Genomic DNA, 17,482 nt, shown 5'->3' on the forward strand with positions numbered 1-17,482 from the left:
TAGAGTCCGTCATATGTACTTTGCAAGTTTGAAACTAGTCCTGCACACACATCTGATATGCAAAGATGTTTGCCTCCTCATTTTAAATATCCTGGAAATGCCAGAAGTCATATAAAGATACCATACATCACTCACACTCAGAAATTTCATAGCTGTCAGTTGCCCTATGAACACCATGTAGAAGATTCCTTGTGGAAGTGTGGATCATGGGTATCACGCTACAAGCATGATACCCATGCATCTCGCAGCCACAAACACACACAGTGCCAGAGGTACAATTACTATGCAATTTTGATGGAAAGTAGTAATTAAGAAAATTATGATTATGATCATTATAACCCATTTGGACCCTCTTAACATGTATGGATGCATATCAGTTTTACTTTGGAATGTATAACTGTCTGGAGAGTAGGCATGCAGTTGGCTCCCATTTGGTACAGCAAGTGACCAGGGCAGACAACCCAAAGTCTCCATTACATATGTTAATCAGCTTCCAGGTCTATATGTAAGCTGGCCCCATTAAACACCCAAAAGACCCATATGCCTTACAAATGAAATTGAAACATGGCACAGTAGGTATCCATGCCTTCATCACAAGTCATGTAAGTCAGAATGCCACTTCAGACTAGTGCATGAGCCTGGAATGCAAAGAGCTACAGCCAAGGACTAGCCAGTCAGAGGGCAAGAAAGAGTCGAGTTTAATATCAAGCGACTAAAGCAGTATAAGAGCAACAACTGCAACACAAGAAAACATTACAATTATCAAATACTATCTCTACAGTGAGAGGTGCAGCTGTTGGAAGCATGAGTCTGAGTGGTTTGTCTGGTTCACATGGAGCAGCTGTGACTGCCAAAGAGATCAACAGATACTCCATGACCAAAGCCACCTTTAGGAGCTGGCACTGTCTGACAGAAGGCTGGATATGTCACACAAGTGGGTCAACAACAAAGCTGTGCTAAATACAGGACTTCATTCTAAAACAGATTTACAACATCTAACACATGCACATTACACAGTCACTGAATGGGAGTATCTTACAGACACAGGCACTCTGGATGAAATAGGCTTGTTAATCACTGTGGCAACAAATCTGGCAGTCTAATGGGACAAGTTTTTGCCTGCTATAAGAGGACAACGAGTTAGCCAAGTTATACGTCCACATGTGCCAACAACAAGCCCTAGACTGCAGCTTCAAGTGCCCTTTATGTTAAGGTCACCTCAACGACTGTATGCCGGCCAACACAATCATGGTGGGGCTTAACAACATCACCCTCAAGCAAGAGATCTCCTAAGACTATAAGAACGATTACTAGTTCGACCAGTTTATGCAGAAGTGCAAGACATTTGAGCTCTCCAAGGAGCATAAAAGAGCCACTAGGGCTCAGGCTCAGGGCTTGGTACAGGTGGCCAGCTGCAAGGAAGATGATACAGAGGTGACAAAGAAGGCTGTAGCAATCAAGACAAACAACTAGCAAAGGAAGTCAGTGGCTACATGAGTCATATATGAGTGCAAGTGGTAACTGCAGGCAATTCCACAGGAGGGGCAGTCATGCTACCTAGCGAGTAGCAAGAAGTGCAACACCAGTGGTACCAAGGGTCAATTCACCAGGCGCTGCAAGAAAACAGCTACTGCTGCCAAAAGCATCTCTCTATAGACTCAACAGAGCTTGGAAATCACTCCCCGGTTGGAAGCTGTGCACAAGGTGGGTGGAGCTATAGACAGCAAATTGCTGACATTGAAGGTCACAGTTAGGTAATGGCTACCCCATCAAGTTGCAAGCACTACTAGCGGTCATGGACATGGGCACTGAGGTTTTTGTGGCTGGTCCAATGCATGTGAAACTGTTGGGACTGGTGAGCCAACTACCCCAACCAACAGGCATGTGGCTATGGCATGCTACAGGGGGTGAACATCTTTGGGTAAGTATGGTGTTCCTTCAACTATTTTGGCAGGCCTATGACTGCATATGTACTTTTCATGTCAGGTTGAAGATATGTTCCTGTTGCTGGAAGTATGCAAGAAACTTGGATACCTAAGAAAAGTCTGTGAAGCCTGGTTGTCAATGTGGTCTCTGGTTTCAGTGCATTATACGCGACAGCTAGAGAGTGGGTGCAAGTGAAGAAGCCACTTCTTTGTCTGTTCCTGGCGCTTTGTTATCACTGGAAATGGCAAGGGAGTGAAGAGGAAAATGGCAAAAGTCATATCAATTTATAAGAAAGGAGACTGGGAAGAGGCAATGAACTACAGACCAGCTTCCTTGATGAGTGCATCCTGTAAAGGTATAGAAAAAGTTAATCAGAAAAAAGGCTGATGCAGACAGTGTACAGTTCTTTAAGATATATTGGGCCAGAGCAACCAGAGGACATACCATGAAATTAAGCAAGCACTTTTATAGCACCAGAAGGGTGGATGAATGTCATGAAATGAATGATGACATGGTCAAAGCAGACAACTGTATGATAGTATAGAATATTCAAGAGATGAGGCCCCAGGAGGGTAAAGTTCCTGCCTTGTAAAATATAAATGGGTAATTACAATGGGGTGACAGTGTCCTGCACACATATTCATAGTGGCAAGACATAACTATATCACCAATACAGATGTATACATATTTAGTACAAATGCAACTCAACCTACAGGGACAGTAATTTTCACTCTGATGCCTGTTCCAACTGGAACTCTCTCATAGGGGTGGCATGGCAACAGTCTCTCCATAACTAAGGAACTCCAGTGCCCCTTCTTAGCCTTTAGTGCCTCACCTTGAACTGGCCACTGGGAGAGGGCAAGTCTAGTGGAGTGTCTGAATAGGTTCCTATCTACAGTTCCTAATTACTTCTAAATGCTCCTACCAACCGCTTCTACCCAATGTTTCTAACTAATAATCATGCCTATATGTTCCTACCTACTTCTATCTACTGCTCATAGCATTTGGCCAAAAGGAAGGGTGAGCACATAGTGCTCATTGCAGGAATATCTAAAGTTATGCAGAATGAGCTGCGCAGGGTAAGCGTTGTCAAGTGTTACATATGGCAAGGAGAGATTGTATGTTTGTGGACAGAATGCCAGTAGTCCACATGTTAGAGACAGAAATAAAAAGACAACTACTTGAGTCAGAGGAATGCAACTTGACAACCACTGAAGTGCTGGCTCACTAAGCAGATGTAATTAATACTCCTGATACCTAGGTGGGAAGTACTGGTAATATACCTTCCTGGTTGTTGGCGAGAGATAGGTAAAGGTTAGCAACCCAGCCGAAGGAGTTGTGGGAATGTGTGAAATAATGTAAAGAAAAGAACTCTAGACTGATGCAAGTAAAAATGAAAGTGGATTACAAGAGGTGAGTGATTATGAGTGTTTTTGCATCTGACCATGAGAAGGATGAAGAAAGGCAAGCATTTTGGGAGCAGCTGAGTGAGAGGGTTAGTGCTTTTGATGCAAGAGTTCAGGTATTAGTGATGGGTGATACAAATGCAAAAGTGAGGAACATGGAAATTGAGGGCACAATTGAGAGGCATGGTCTCTTTAATGAAGTGAATGAAAATGGTGAACAGCTTGTGGAGTTACATGCTGAAAAAGGACCAGAGGACTGAGAATAACTGGTTTAAAAAGAGGGATATAAATCAGTATACATGAAGTCAGAGAGATGGTAAGTAGGCAATACTGGATTACATTCTAACTGATAAGTGTGCAAAATGGACTTGGTTGAGAATGTGCTGAGGGGCAACTATGAAAAAATACCAATTATAATAACAATATTAATGGTTGGTATTGCAGTGGAATTTATCAAAAAAGGTAATGACTGTGTTGTTGACGTGTTAGTAAGGATATTCAATGAATGTATGGACAATGGTGAAGTGCCTGAGGATTGGCAGAATGCATGCAGTGTCATTGTACAAAGGCAAAGGGAATAAAGGTGAGTGTTCAAACTACAGAGGTACAAGTTTGTTGAGTATTCTAAGGAAATCATATGGGAAGGGACTGACTGAGAGGGTGAAGACATGTGCAAAGTATAAGATAGGGGAAGAACAGTGTGGTTTCAGAAGTGGTAGAGGATTGTGGATTAGGTGTTTGCTTTAAAGAATATATGAGAAATACTTAAAAAAAAGATGGATTTGTACGTAGCATTTATGGATCTGGAGAAGGCATATGATAAGGTTGATTGAGATGCTTTATGGAAGGTTTTAAGAATATATGGTGTGGGAGGCAAGTTGCTAGAAACAATAAAAAGTTTTTACCAAGGATGTAAGACATGTGTACAAGTAGGAAGAGAGGAGAGTGACTGGTTCCTAGTGAATGTTGGTTTTCAGCAGGGGTGTGTGATGTCCCCATGGTTGTTTAATTTGTATATGGATGGGGTGGTTTGGGAGGCAAATGCAAGACTTTTGGAGAGAGGAGAGTATGCAGTTAGCGAGGAAGCACAAGGAAACGGACGAAAGAATGGCCCAAACCACCCACATACACATGTATATACATGAACACCCACACACATACCTATACATTTCAACACATACTTACATATACATATATACACATGTACATATTCATACTTGCAGCCTTCATTCATTCACATCGCCACCACATGACACATGAAATAGTCCCCAATCGCTCAAAATCTTTTTCACTCCATCCTTCCACCTCCAATTCCATACCCTGCTTCTCCTCATTCCCTCTACCTCTGACACACACATCCTATCAGTCAATCTTTCCTCACTCATTCTCTCCATGTGACCAAACCATTTCAACACACTCTCTTATGCTCTCTCAACCACACTCTTTTTATTACCACACATCTCTCTTACCCTTTCATTTTTTACTCAATCAAACCACCTCACACCACATATTGTCCTCAAACATTTCATTTCCAACACATCCACCCTCCTTTGTACAACCCTGTCTATAGCCCATGCCTTGCAACCATATGACATTGTTGGAACCCCTATTCCTTCAAACGTACCCATTTTTGTTCTCCGAGATAATGCTCTCACTTTCCACACATTCTTCATTGCTCCTAGAACCTTCACCCCCTCCCCCACCCTGTGACTCACTTTCACTTCCATGGTTCCCTTCACTGCTACATCCACTTCCAGATATCTAAAACACTTCACTTCCTCCAGTTTTTCCCCATTCAAAGTTACCTCCCAAATGACTTGTCCCTCAACCCTATTGAGCCTAATAACCTTGCTCTTATTCACATTTCCACTCAGCTTTCTTCTTTCACACACTTTACCAAACTCATTCACCAACTTCTGCAATTTCTCACCCAAATCAGCCACCAGTGCTGTATCATCAGCGAACAACAACTGACTTACTTCCAAAGCCCTCTCATCCACAACAGACTGCATACTTGCACCGCTCTCCAAAACTCTTGCATTCACCTCCCTAACCACCATATACATAAACAAATTAAACAACCATGGAGACATCATGCACCCCTGCCGCAAACTGATATTCACTGAGAACCAATCACTTTCCTCTCTTCCTACTCGTACACATGCCTTACATTCTTGGTAAAAACTTTTCACTGCTTCTAGCAACTTACCTTCCACACCATAATAAAATATAAACATTTTTTTTTTTTTTTTTTTTTTTTTATACTTTGTCGCTGTCTCCCGCGTTTGCGAGGTAGCGCAAGGAAACAGACGAAAGAAATGGCCCAACCCCCCCCATACACATGTACACACACACGTCCACACACACAAATATACATACCTACACAGCTTTCCATGGTTTACCCCGGACGCTTCACATGCCTTGATTCAATCCACTGACAGCACGTCAACCCCTGTATACCACATCGCTCCAATTCACTCTATTCCTTGCCCTCCTTTCACCCTCCTGCATGTTCAGGCCCCGATCACACAAAATCTTTTTCACTCCATCTTTCCACCTCCAATTTGGTCTCCCTCTTCTCCTCGTTCCCTCCACCTCCGACACATATATCCTCTTGGTCAATCTTTCCTCACTCATTCTCTCCATGTGCCCAAACCATTTTAAAACACCCTCTTCTGCTCTCTCAACCACGCTCTTTTTATTTCCACACATCTCTCTTACCCTTACGTTACTTACTCGATCAAACCACCTCACACCACACATTGTCCTCAAACATCTCATTTCCAGCACATCCATCCTCCTGCGCACAACTCTATCCATAGTCCACGCCTCGCAACCATACAACATTGTTGGAACTACTATTCCTTCAAACATACCCATTTTTGCTTTCCGGGATAATGTTCTCGACTTCCACACATTTTTCAAGGCTCCCAAAATTTTCGCCCCCTCCCCCACCCTATGATCCACTTCCGCTTCCATGGTTCCATCCGCTGACAGATCCACTCCCAGATATCTAAAACACTTCACTTCCTCCAGTTTTTCACCATTCAAACTCACCTCCCAATTGACTTGACCCTCAACCCTACTGTACCTAATAACCTTGCTCTTATTCACATTTACTCTTAACTTTCTTCTTCCACACACTTTACCAAACTCCGTCACCAGCTTCTGCAGTTTCTCACATGAATCCGCCACCAGCGCTGTATCATCAGCGAACAACAACTGACTCACTTCCCAAGCTCTCTCATCCCCAACAGACTTCATACTTGCCCCTCTTTCCAAGACTCTTGCATTTACCTCCCTAACAACCCCATCCATAAACAAATTAAACAACCATGGAGACATCACACACCCCTGCCGCAAACCTACATTCACTGAGAACCAATCACTTTCCTCTCTTCCTACACGTACACATGCCTTACATCCTCGATAAAAACTTTTCACTGCTTCTAACAACTTGCCTCCCACACCATATATTCTTAATACCTTCCACAGAGCATCTCTATCAACTCTATCATATGCCTTCTCCAGATCCATAAATGCTACATACAAATCCATTTGCTTTTCTAAGTATTTCTCACATACATAGAGATGCTCTGTGGAAGGTATTAAGAATATATGGTGTGGGAGGCAAGTTGTTAGAAGCAGTGAAAAGTTTTTATCGAGGATGTAAGGCATGTGTACGTGTAGGAAGAGAGGAAAGTGATTGGTTCTCAGTGAATGTAGGTTTGCGGCAGGGGTGTGTGATGTCTCCATGGTTGTTTAATTTGTTTATGGATGGGGTTGTTAGGGAGGTAAATGCAAGAGTCCTGGAAAGAGGGGCAAGTATGAAGTCTGTTGGGGATGAGAGAGCTTGGGAAGTGAGTCAGTTGTTGTTCGCTGATGATACAGCGCTGGTGGCTGATTCATGTGAGAAACTGCAGAAGCTGGTGACTGAGTTTGGTAAAGTGTGTGGAAGAAGAAAGTTAAGAGTAAATGTGAATAAGAGCAAGGTTATTAGGTACAGTAGGGGTGAGGGTCAAGTCAATTGGGAGGTGAGTTTGAATGGAGAAAAACTGGAGGAAGTGAAGTGTTTTAGATATCTGGGAGTGGATCTGTCAGCGGATGGAACCATGGAAGCGGAAGTGGATCATAGGGTGGGGGAGGGGGCGAAAATTTTGGGAGCCTTGAAAAATGTGTGGAAGTCGAGAACATTATCTCGGAAAGCAAAAATGGGTATGTTTGAAGGAATAGTGGTACCAACAATGTTGTATGGTTGCGAGGCGTGGGCTATGGATAGAGATGTGCGCAGGAGGATGGATGTGCTGGAAATGAGATGTTTGAGGAAAATGTGTGGTGTGAGGTGGTTTGATCGAGTAAGTAACGTAAGGGTAAGAGAGATGTGTGGAAATAAAAAGAGCGTGGTTGAGAGAGCAGAAGAGGGTGTTTTGAAATGGTTTGGTCACATGGAGAGAATGAGTGAGGAAAGATTGACCAAGAGGATATATGTGTCGGAGGTGGAGGGAACGAGGAGAAGAGGGAGACCAAATTGGAGGTGGAAAGATGGAGTGAAAAAGATTTTGTGTGATCGGGGCCTGAACATGCAGGAGGGTGAAAGGAGGGCAAGGAATAGAGTGAATTGGAGCGATGTGGTATACAGGGGTTGACGTGCTGTCAGTGGATTGAATCAAGGCATGTGAAGCGTCTGGGGTAAACCATGGAAAGCTGTGTAGGTATGTATATTTGCGTGTGTGGACGTGTGTATGTACATGTGTATGGGGGGGGGGGGGTTGGGCCATTTCTTTCGTCTGTTTCCTTGCGCTACCTCGCAAACGCGGGAGGCAGCGACAAAGTATAAAAAAAAAAAAAAAAAAAAAAAAAAAAAAATTCTTCAAAGCAAACACCTGATCCACACATCCTCTACCACTTCTGAAACCACACTGCTCTTCCCCAATCTGATGCTCTGTACATGCCTTCACCCTCTCAATCAATACCCTCCCATATAATTTACCAGGAATACTCAACAAACTTACATAATAGTAAAAATAATACTCGAACTACATACACATTAGAAACCTTCATTTAAGTATACTATCATTAAAGCTATTTCAAGTTTTAGAGGTAGACTATGATAGCCATGAGAAAGTGTGAAGGAGTGAGGTGTTGTTAAAACTAATGTTATCTTGTTTTATCACAGAATGCAGTGTCTAACCTGCCACCTAGTAAGAGCAGTGTCATTGAAATCAGTGTCATGTATGAATGGTGAAGGTGAAACAGGAGTTTATGAAAAAATACAACAAACTAATGAGAATTTCTGAAGAAGATATAGTAAACATCTGTTCATTTGATTTACCTGTATTCTCATCTGAAATTCAACACGAGATTCTTACAGCGCAAAAATGTAGCAGCTTGCAAAATACAGATCCAAGTAAAATATAGATCACAAGAGACAGATGACAAGAATTCATAGAGGAAAGCCTCAACTTAAACCTCAATTAGTTGTTACTCATGAAAAAGACTAACATAAGAATGAGATCAAATATTCGGAAAAACTGATTATAACCTGACTTTCATCATCCCAATCAATCTTTTTGCAAGTATCATAGGTAGTTCTTACGTTTGCTGTATCTAAGCATTTAACAACTAAAGTATAATATCACTCACATCTTTACAAAATCAACCATAGCAACATTTGATGGATCAGCCGATGGTCCAAATGTAATTACTAAGCGCTTATCTGCTTGTAGCGATTCTTCACGTGTCAGTGGAACATCAAACCATCGACTTCGAGTAGCAGCAATTGAAACTGTACGTCCAAATATCTGTGGATAAGGATACAAATGCCTTAGTGATTACTAAAACTATCAAAGAAAATTAAAATAATACAGTATAGAAAGCAAAAATGGGTATGTTTGGAGGAATAGTGGTTCTAACAATGTTATATGGTTGCGAGGCGTGGGCTATAAATAGAGTTGTACAGAGGAGGGTGGACGTGCAGGAAATGAGATGTCTGAGGACAATATGTGGTGTGAGGTGGTTTGATCGAGTAAGTAATGAAAGGGTAAGAGAGATCTGTGGTAATAAAAAGAGTGTGGTTGAGTGAGCAGAAGAGGTTGTTTTGAAATGGTTTGGTCACATGGAGAGAATGAGTGAGGAAAGACTGACAAAGAGGATATATGTGTCAGAGGTGGAGGGAACGAGGAGAAGTGAAAGACCAAATTGGAGGTGGAAAGATGGAGTGAAAAAGATTTTGAGCGATCGGGCCTGAACATGCAGGAGGGTGAAAGGTGTGTAAGGAATAGAGTGAGTTGGAACAATGTGGTCGACGTGCTGTCAATGGATTGATCCAGGGTATGTGGAGCATCTGGGGTAAACCATGGAAAGTCTTATGGGGCCTAGATGTGGAAAGGGAGCTGCGGTTTCGGTGCATTATACATGACAGCTAGAGACTGTGTGAACGAATGTGGCCTTTGTTGTCTTTTCCTACCACTACCTTGAGCGCATGCGGGGGAAGGGGGTTGTCTTCTCATGTGTGGCAGGGTGGCGACGGGAATGAATAAAGGCAGCAAGTATGGATTATGTACATGTGCATATATGTATATGTCTGTGTATGTATGTATATGTATACGTTGAAATGTATAGGTATGTATATGTGTGTGTGTGGAAGTGTATGTATATACACGTGTATGGGTTGGGCCACTCTTTCGTCTGTTTCCTTGTGCTACCTCGCTAACACGGAGATAGTGACAAAGTATAATAAATAAATAAAAAGTATAATAGACATAATTTTGTTTTAAAATGAGTATGTATAAATGTGCAATACCTTTACAATACTTAAACACTGCAGAAATATGTATGAACCTCACTACAGGGTAAATTCTTTAAGGGTCATTCCAATTAAAATCAAAGTTTATTCAATCCATACTTCTTTGCCAAAAATTTTACATAACTTTCAAGTTTAAATGAAAATACTCCTGTTTAAGTCTGTCCAGGAAATACTTCTGCTGAACATGTCTATTCAATATACATGGACAATGTAACAATTTAAGTAATGTGCAAAGTGAGAGGGTCAGGAGGAATGGTTTGGTGGAGAGAGAAGAGGTAGAGAAAGCTTTGCAGAAGATGAAATCCAGCAAGACAGCAGGTTTGGATGGTACTGCAGTAGAATTTATTTATTGGATGAAGGCAAGCAAATATGAATATGTTCAAGTGTATGTATGTAATGTCTATGCATATGTTGGTATGTATATGTATGTATACGTGCATATGTGGGCATTTATGTACATGTATGAGTATATGAGTGTATGGGCCATTCTTTGTCCGTTTCCTGGCACTGTCTCGCTGACACGGAAAACAGCAATTATGTATAATAAAAAAACAATAAATATAATGCCAGGAATAAAGTATAAGAAATCAATAATCCTGGGGACAGAGCACTGTGCATATTTTGGATTCTTATAAATTTTAGAAACATGGGACATGGAATGTGGTCTGATCATGTCGTAAAAGCATTCTTTCATAGGTATGCTGGTTCAGACTATTTTGTATGTAATATAAGCAAATAATAATAACTAAAACATGTAAACATATACTGAAATCTACAAAAAGATTATGCTCCAAATTATAAGCAATTAAGATGCTATTTAATGGCTCATTACAAATGAAAGTTAGTCACTTGTATGCAATAAAGTACAGCCAAATAGCCTAGCATTAATTAAGGTAATCTTCAGAAACTGTCACACAATAGACAGACTAGGGAAAAATGGGTAAAACACATGCTGATAAACAAATGTTTGTTTCAATTACATCATAAGTCTAAACAATCTTTTTGGTGCTACTGCGTCAGACTACTGTTACAAAGAAGGGTGCTATGAACATCAATCTAAACACAAATTCCTGCCATTAACTTGAATTTTGAGGTCTGTTTGCTTGCCAATAGATGGTGTTTTGCATCAAGTGGGAATGATTGGTCATTCAAGATGTTGCGATGGTGCAGGTCAGACCTAAGTCCATCTGGCATTAAATGGGTGACTGAAGAATTTTGAGATGTAGACATTCTGTTCTAGGTGAGCCAATGTTGCATGATTGTCGATGCTGCTTCAGCGATATCTGGGTATTGTTATGTGATTGCAGTCATCAGTATATGAGACATTCATTATAACTAATCCATGAAAAATTCCACTGTATAAATATATATATAAAGTGCCTCCTCCTACTGGGCTGGTTTGACCTGCTAGAGAAGGATATGAAAATTTTTGGGGAAACTTGAGGCAAGTTAAAGCTGTCAGCTAGCTAGACCTGTCACTACTGTTGGTACCCATCTACACACCAACCAGAGGATGAACTGCATGATGAGCTGTATGTTGTCTGCTCAAACAGCAGATCTACTTAACAAAAAGTGTAAAGCAACAAAGAAATACCAAAAGCAACACACAAAAATATTGAAAAACTTCAAAATAAATGTTTCATTCATTTCTTTAACATACTTGTAACCATTTCCCACGTCAGCGAGCTAGCGCTAGGAAACAGATGAAGACTGGTCCATCCACTCATATACACATATGCCAATAAACACACATATACATCTATATATATATACATATACGTACACAGATATATATACACATATACACAATCATTCTTGCCTTCATCCATTCCTAGCGCTACCCTGCTCCACAAGAAACGGTATCACTACCCCCTGCTTCAGCATGGAAGCGCCAGGAAAACAGACAAAAAGGCCACATTCATTCACACTCAGTCTTTAGCTGTCATGTGTAATGCACTGAAACCAAAGCTCCCTATCCACATTCAGGCCCCACAGACTTTTCCATGGTTTACCCCCGACATTTCACATGCCCTGGTTCAGTCCACTGACAGCATGTCGACCCCAGTAAACCATTTTGTTCCAATTCACTGTATTCATTGTCACCTCTCACCCTCCTGTATGTTCAAACCCTATTGCTCAAAATCTTTTTCACTCCATCCTTCCACCTCCAACTTGGTCTCCCACTTCTCCATGTTCCCTCAACCTCTGACATATATATCCCCTTTGTCAATCTTTCCTAACTCATTCTCTCCATATGCTCAAACCATTTCAACACACCCTCTTCTGCTCTCTCAACCACACTCTTTTTATTTCCACACATCTCTCTTACCCTTTCATTACTTAATCAAACCACCTCACTACATACTGTCCTCATACATTTCATTTCCAACACATACACCCTCCTACATACAACCCTATCTATAGCCCATGCCTTGCAACCACATAATATTGTTGGAACTACTATTCCTTCAAACATACCCATTTTTGCTCTCCGAGATAATGTTCTCTCCTTCCACACATCATTGCTCCCAAAACCTTTGCCCCCTCCCCCACTCTAACACTCACTTCTGCTTCCATGGTTCCATTTGCTGCCAAGTTCACTCCCAGACACCTAAAATAATTAACTTCCTTCAATTTTTCTCCATTCAAACTTACACCCCAATTATCTTGTCCCTCAACCCTACCAAACCTAATAACCTTGCTCTTATTCACATTTACTCTCAACTTTCTCCTTTCACACACTTTTCCAAACTCAGTCACCAACACCTCCAGTTTCTCATTCAAATCAGCCACTACAGCTGTATCATCGGCAAACAACAACCGACTCTCTTCCCAGGCCCTCTCATCCCCAACAGACTGCATATTTACCCCTCTCCAAAACTCTTGCATTTACCTCCCTAACCACCCCATCCATAAACAGATGAAACAACCATGGGGACATCATACATCCTTGCTGCAGACTGACCTTTACTAGGAACCAATCTATCTCCTCTCTTCCTACTCGTACACATGCCTTACATCCATGGTAAAAGCTCTTCACTGCTTCTAGCAGCATACTTCCCACATCATATACTCTTAAGGCCTTTCACAAAGCATCTCTATCAACCCTATCATATGCCTTCTCCAGATCCAAAAATGCTACAAACAAATCCATCTGTTTTTCTAAGTATTTCTTACACACATTCTTCAAAGCAAACACCTGATCCACACATCCTCTACCACTTTTGCAAACACACGGCTCTTCCCCAGTCTGATGCTCTGTACATGCCTTCACCCTCTCAATCAATACCCTCCCATAAATTAACCCGAAATACTCAACAAACTTATATCTCTGTAGTTTGAACACTCACCTTTATCCCGTTTGCCTTTGTATAATGGCACTATGCACGCAATCTGCCAATCCTCGGGCACTTTACCATGATCCATTCATACATTGAATATCCTTTCCAACCAATCAACAACACAGTCATCCCCTCTCTTAACAAATTCAAATGCAATACCATCCAAACCCAATGCCTTGCCGGATTTCATCCGCAAAGCTTTAAATACTTCCTCTCTCTTAACCAAACCATTTTCCCTGACCCTCTCACTTCGCACACCACCCCAACCAAAACACCCTAGATCTGCCACTCTATCATCAAACACATTCAACGAACATTCAAAATACTCACTCCATCTCAGTGGGGGTTTTATTTGCACCAGTATGGAGTGCTGTTCACATATCTGGGCAGGTTCTTCCTCCACCTCTTTACTTGTCAGTCCAAAATCTTTAATTTCTTTAATTCTCTGGGCAATACCTCTCTTCAGCTATTCCCTCCTGTCCACTGTGATGTTGTTGCCTCCTCCAAGTTCTACAAGTATCTAATTCGGCCACTGCTCTTGTAAGATGTCAGTGTGTCCCTGCCACCAAAGATTGCCTATGGCACTTGGCTGCTTCCCACAGTGTGTGTGTGTGTGTGTGTGTGTGTAGGCCAGCCAAACAAAGATTGACCATTATGGTACCCAGTTCTTTCCCTGTACAGCAAAGATTTAGAAATTTCATCTTTCCTTTCTTTCCCTCTTTCTATAACCTTCCTACTGTCAAGAGTCAGGTCTAAAGCCACCTGAGGAGCCCCAATTAATTTTTTTCTTACTTTTCACACAAAATGGCCATGATTAAGGCCTGTTATGCACATGCCATGTTGGCCAAAATAGAAAAAGGTACATCCAAAAGCATTTACTGAAAATTATGGAGTTTATCATCTGAGAATACTTTTTTAACCTCTCAACAAATTACTCTTTTACTGCCAAAGTGATAAGATGAATTCATATATACTTGTATCAGCTGGTGCAGCCTATCAAATTCATCACACTCACCTCTAAGTATGCAGGCACTCTCTGAGTGTCAACAGCACCTACTGCAACTCTTAGCCCACAGATAACAAGAGTTGTGTCATTGTTTGTTACTTCTAGTTGGAAACCTCCTGGTTTTGTTGATGCTATGTACATGCCTAATGGAGAAAGAGGGGATGGTTGAGAAGTGTACATTTAAATCTGACTATACTATAAACAGTAGTTATTAAACATTTCCTTAAAACCAATCTAATTCCAATAGATATATGTAAAAGCACACACTTATGTAAGCTCATCTCTCAGGACACCATGTGCCTGTACTTTGTGTCAAATATACTAAAAATAAGCCAAAGTCAAAATAAATATCATAAAATTCTTTGACCATACAAAAATAAACTCAAAACTCGAATCAAAACAAATACCTACCTTGGCTATTGAGTCTATTCTTCAGCTGTTGGACATTGTATACTTGTAAGAGGTCATTTCCTCCATACTCTATTTCATTCATCACTGAACAATGCTCAAAAAAGTCCACAGGGAAGACCACTGAGCCTGTACAAAGATACTAAAAATTAGATGATAGCGAGCCTGCATAAAGATACTAAAAATTAGATGATAGCAATAATCTTAATGTTGTTAAAAAAGTATCATGATCTAAAAAAAAGTAGTATTCAGTGCATGTGGCTAAAATCCTCTTGTAACTCTGTCCTTAAACATACTACATATGGAGCACAACCTTTGTAAAAAGGCACAACATACTGCATTCCTAACGCAATGCAAAATTCATCTCCAGCATCACCATTTGGGAAAACCAGGCATAACAAAGTGTCCACCCCAATGTGATTCCTTCCTTAAAACATAAGGAACCATCTCCAACAAAGTTTGCCTCTGTGGCATGAAATGCTGAGCAAGGTGACCTACTTGTATCAAGATGCTGAAGTGCTTATCAATATACACCAGCATATCATGTAACATGACTATGCATAAAGTGTCTGAAAACTGACCCTAAAAATAAAACTTTAGCAAGGTGTAGAAGTGTGCATGCAACAGCATACTGACATGGACAATTATCTCGAGGTTAGCAGAATAGTTCTCCCTTTACATTGTTAATGCAAATTACAAACCAAGATTTTTTATATATATTATTTATTTTGCTTTGTCGCTGTCTCCCACGTTAGCGAGGAAGCGCAAGGAAACAGACGAAAGAATGGCCCAACCCGCCCACATACACATGTATATACATACACGTCCACACACGCAAATATACATACCTATACATCTCAATGTACACATATATATACACACACAGACATATACACATGTACATAATTCATACTGTCTGCCTTTATTTGTTCCCATCGCCACCTCGCCACACATGGAATAACAACCCCCTCCCCCCTCATGTGTGTGAGGTAGCGCCAGGAAAAGACACCAAAGGCCCCATTCGTTCACACTCAGTCTCTAGCTGTCATGTAATAATGCACCGAAACCACAGCTCCCTTTCCACATCCAGGCCCCGCACAACTTTCCATGGTTTACCCCAGACGCTTCACATGCCCTGGTTCAATCCATTGACAGCACATCGACCCCGGTATACCACATCGTTCCAATTCACTCTATTCCTTGCACGCCTTTCACCCTCCTGCATGTTCAGGCCCCATCACTCAAAATCTTTTTCACTCCATCTTTCCACCTCCAATTTAAAGTCTATTTACTGAGACCTGCACCAACATCCACCATCAAGATTTGACCTAGTGTCAAATAATTTCCTGTTCTGTATGAACCATTATCAACTTCATTTTTGTACAGAGGTACTTTGTCTACCACAGTACTATGAACTGCAGTTTCAAGTATCATCGCTCAACATAATGGATATCACTTCAACTGTGGTATACAGTTTTGAGTATCCATATCTTTCCTGCCCACTGGGCCAGTATTGCAGCAGCTGGAGGATATTCTTTTATTTATTTTTGTCTCTAGCAGGATATATTCTTTGTTATTCTGCGTGTGGGAAGGACTTGGGATGTGACGTTATCCCTAACCTGTTGCCAGAGTCTCATATTAGGAGAGTAGCCGAGACAAAATGTCTGCTGGCAAATGTTGAGCAGCTTTCAAATAGATGGATAAGGAAAACTTCAGCAAGCTGCTCATTCCTTACTTAGACCAAAACAAGAATATACTCCTCAAGTTTGGTCACCGAATTCAAAGGAGAACAAAGAGCTAATGGAGAAGGACCAGAGGAGGGCAACAAAGATAGTACCAGAGTTAAGAAAGCTACAGGGAGAATAATGACTTTAAATTTGACAATCACAATAGTTTTTAAAACAACGATAATGTGGACAGTAATCCGTTCTTCAAGAGATGTAGCAATAGACCAACATTAAAATCTGACAGAATTAAGTAAGGAACCTGTTAAAAAATATGTATAGAAATACGTTCAGAGCATAACTGATTTTTTTATACTTGACTACCGTTTCCCATGTTAGAGAGAGAGCACCAGAAACACACAATGATATGCTGCATTTCCTCAATTCCATTCACTGTCTTATGTAATGCACAGAAACCACAGCCCCTTTTATACAACCTGGCTCACAGACCTTTCCAAAGTTTACCCTGGACACTTCACATGCCTTGGTTCAGTCCACTGAAGCACAGAGACCCCTGTAAACCACATGGTTACAATTCACTCTATCCCATGCATGCCTTTCACCCTCTTGCAAGTTCAGACCCCAATTGCTCAAAATCTTTTTCACTCCAGCTTTTCATTTGTAATGGACAAATCAAACACAATGACTCAGGTAATGGTCATTGCAGACACCATACATAAATTCAATATCTGAGAATTTTCAGGGCCCCATGGGTGTAAAACTCTCACGCCTTACAGTATAAATAGTTAATTGCACACAAAAATCCTGACTGACCAATCACCAACACGGCAAAATTCAACTGTACCATCCACTCCAGTCACTTTGCCATGTTTTCTCTCAAGCAAAGCTTTCACCACCACCTCTTT

At 41.1% G+C, this 17,482-nt stretch overlaps 1 protein-coding gene across 1 annotated transcript in view; it reads right to left on the minus strand.

Moving 5' to 3' along the window:
• The window catches only part of poe (E3 ubiquitin-protein ligase-like protein poe), a 230,217-nt gene that overhangs the window by 124,665 nt on the left and 88,070 nt on the right, over window positions 1–17,482 (minus strand). The window contains exons 40-42 of the mRNA XM_071676253.1: window positions 14,896–15,021; window positions 14,494–14,627; window positions 8,976–9,133 (exon numbers count right to left, since the gene is read on the minus strand). Coding sequence (XP_071532354.1) covers window positions 8,976–9,133; window positions 14,494–14,627; window positions 14,896–15,021 — 418 coding nt within the window. The remainder of the gene's footprint in view (window positions 1–8,975; window positions 9,134–14,493; window positions 14,628–14,895; window positions 15,022–17,482) is intronic.

This window comes from Panulirus ornatus, chromosome 22 (genome assembly GCF_036320965.1).
Source record: "Panulirus ornatus isolate Po-2019 chromosome 22, ASM3632096v1, whole genome shotgun sequence".
In the NCBI taxonomy this organism is placed as follows: domain Eukaryota; kingdom Metazoa; phylum Arthropoda; class Malacostraca; order Decapoda; family Palinuridae; genus Panulirus; species Panulirus ornatus.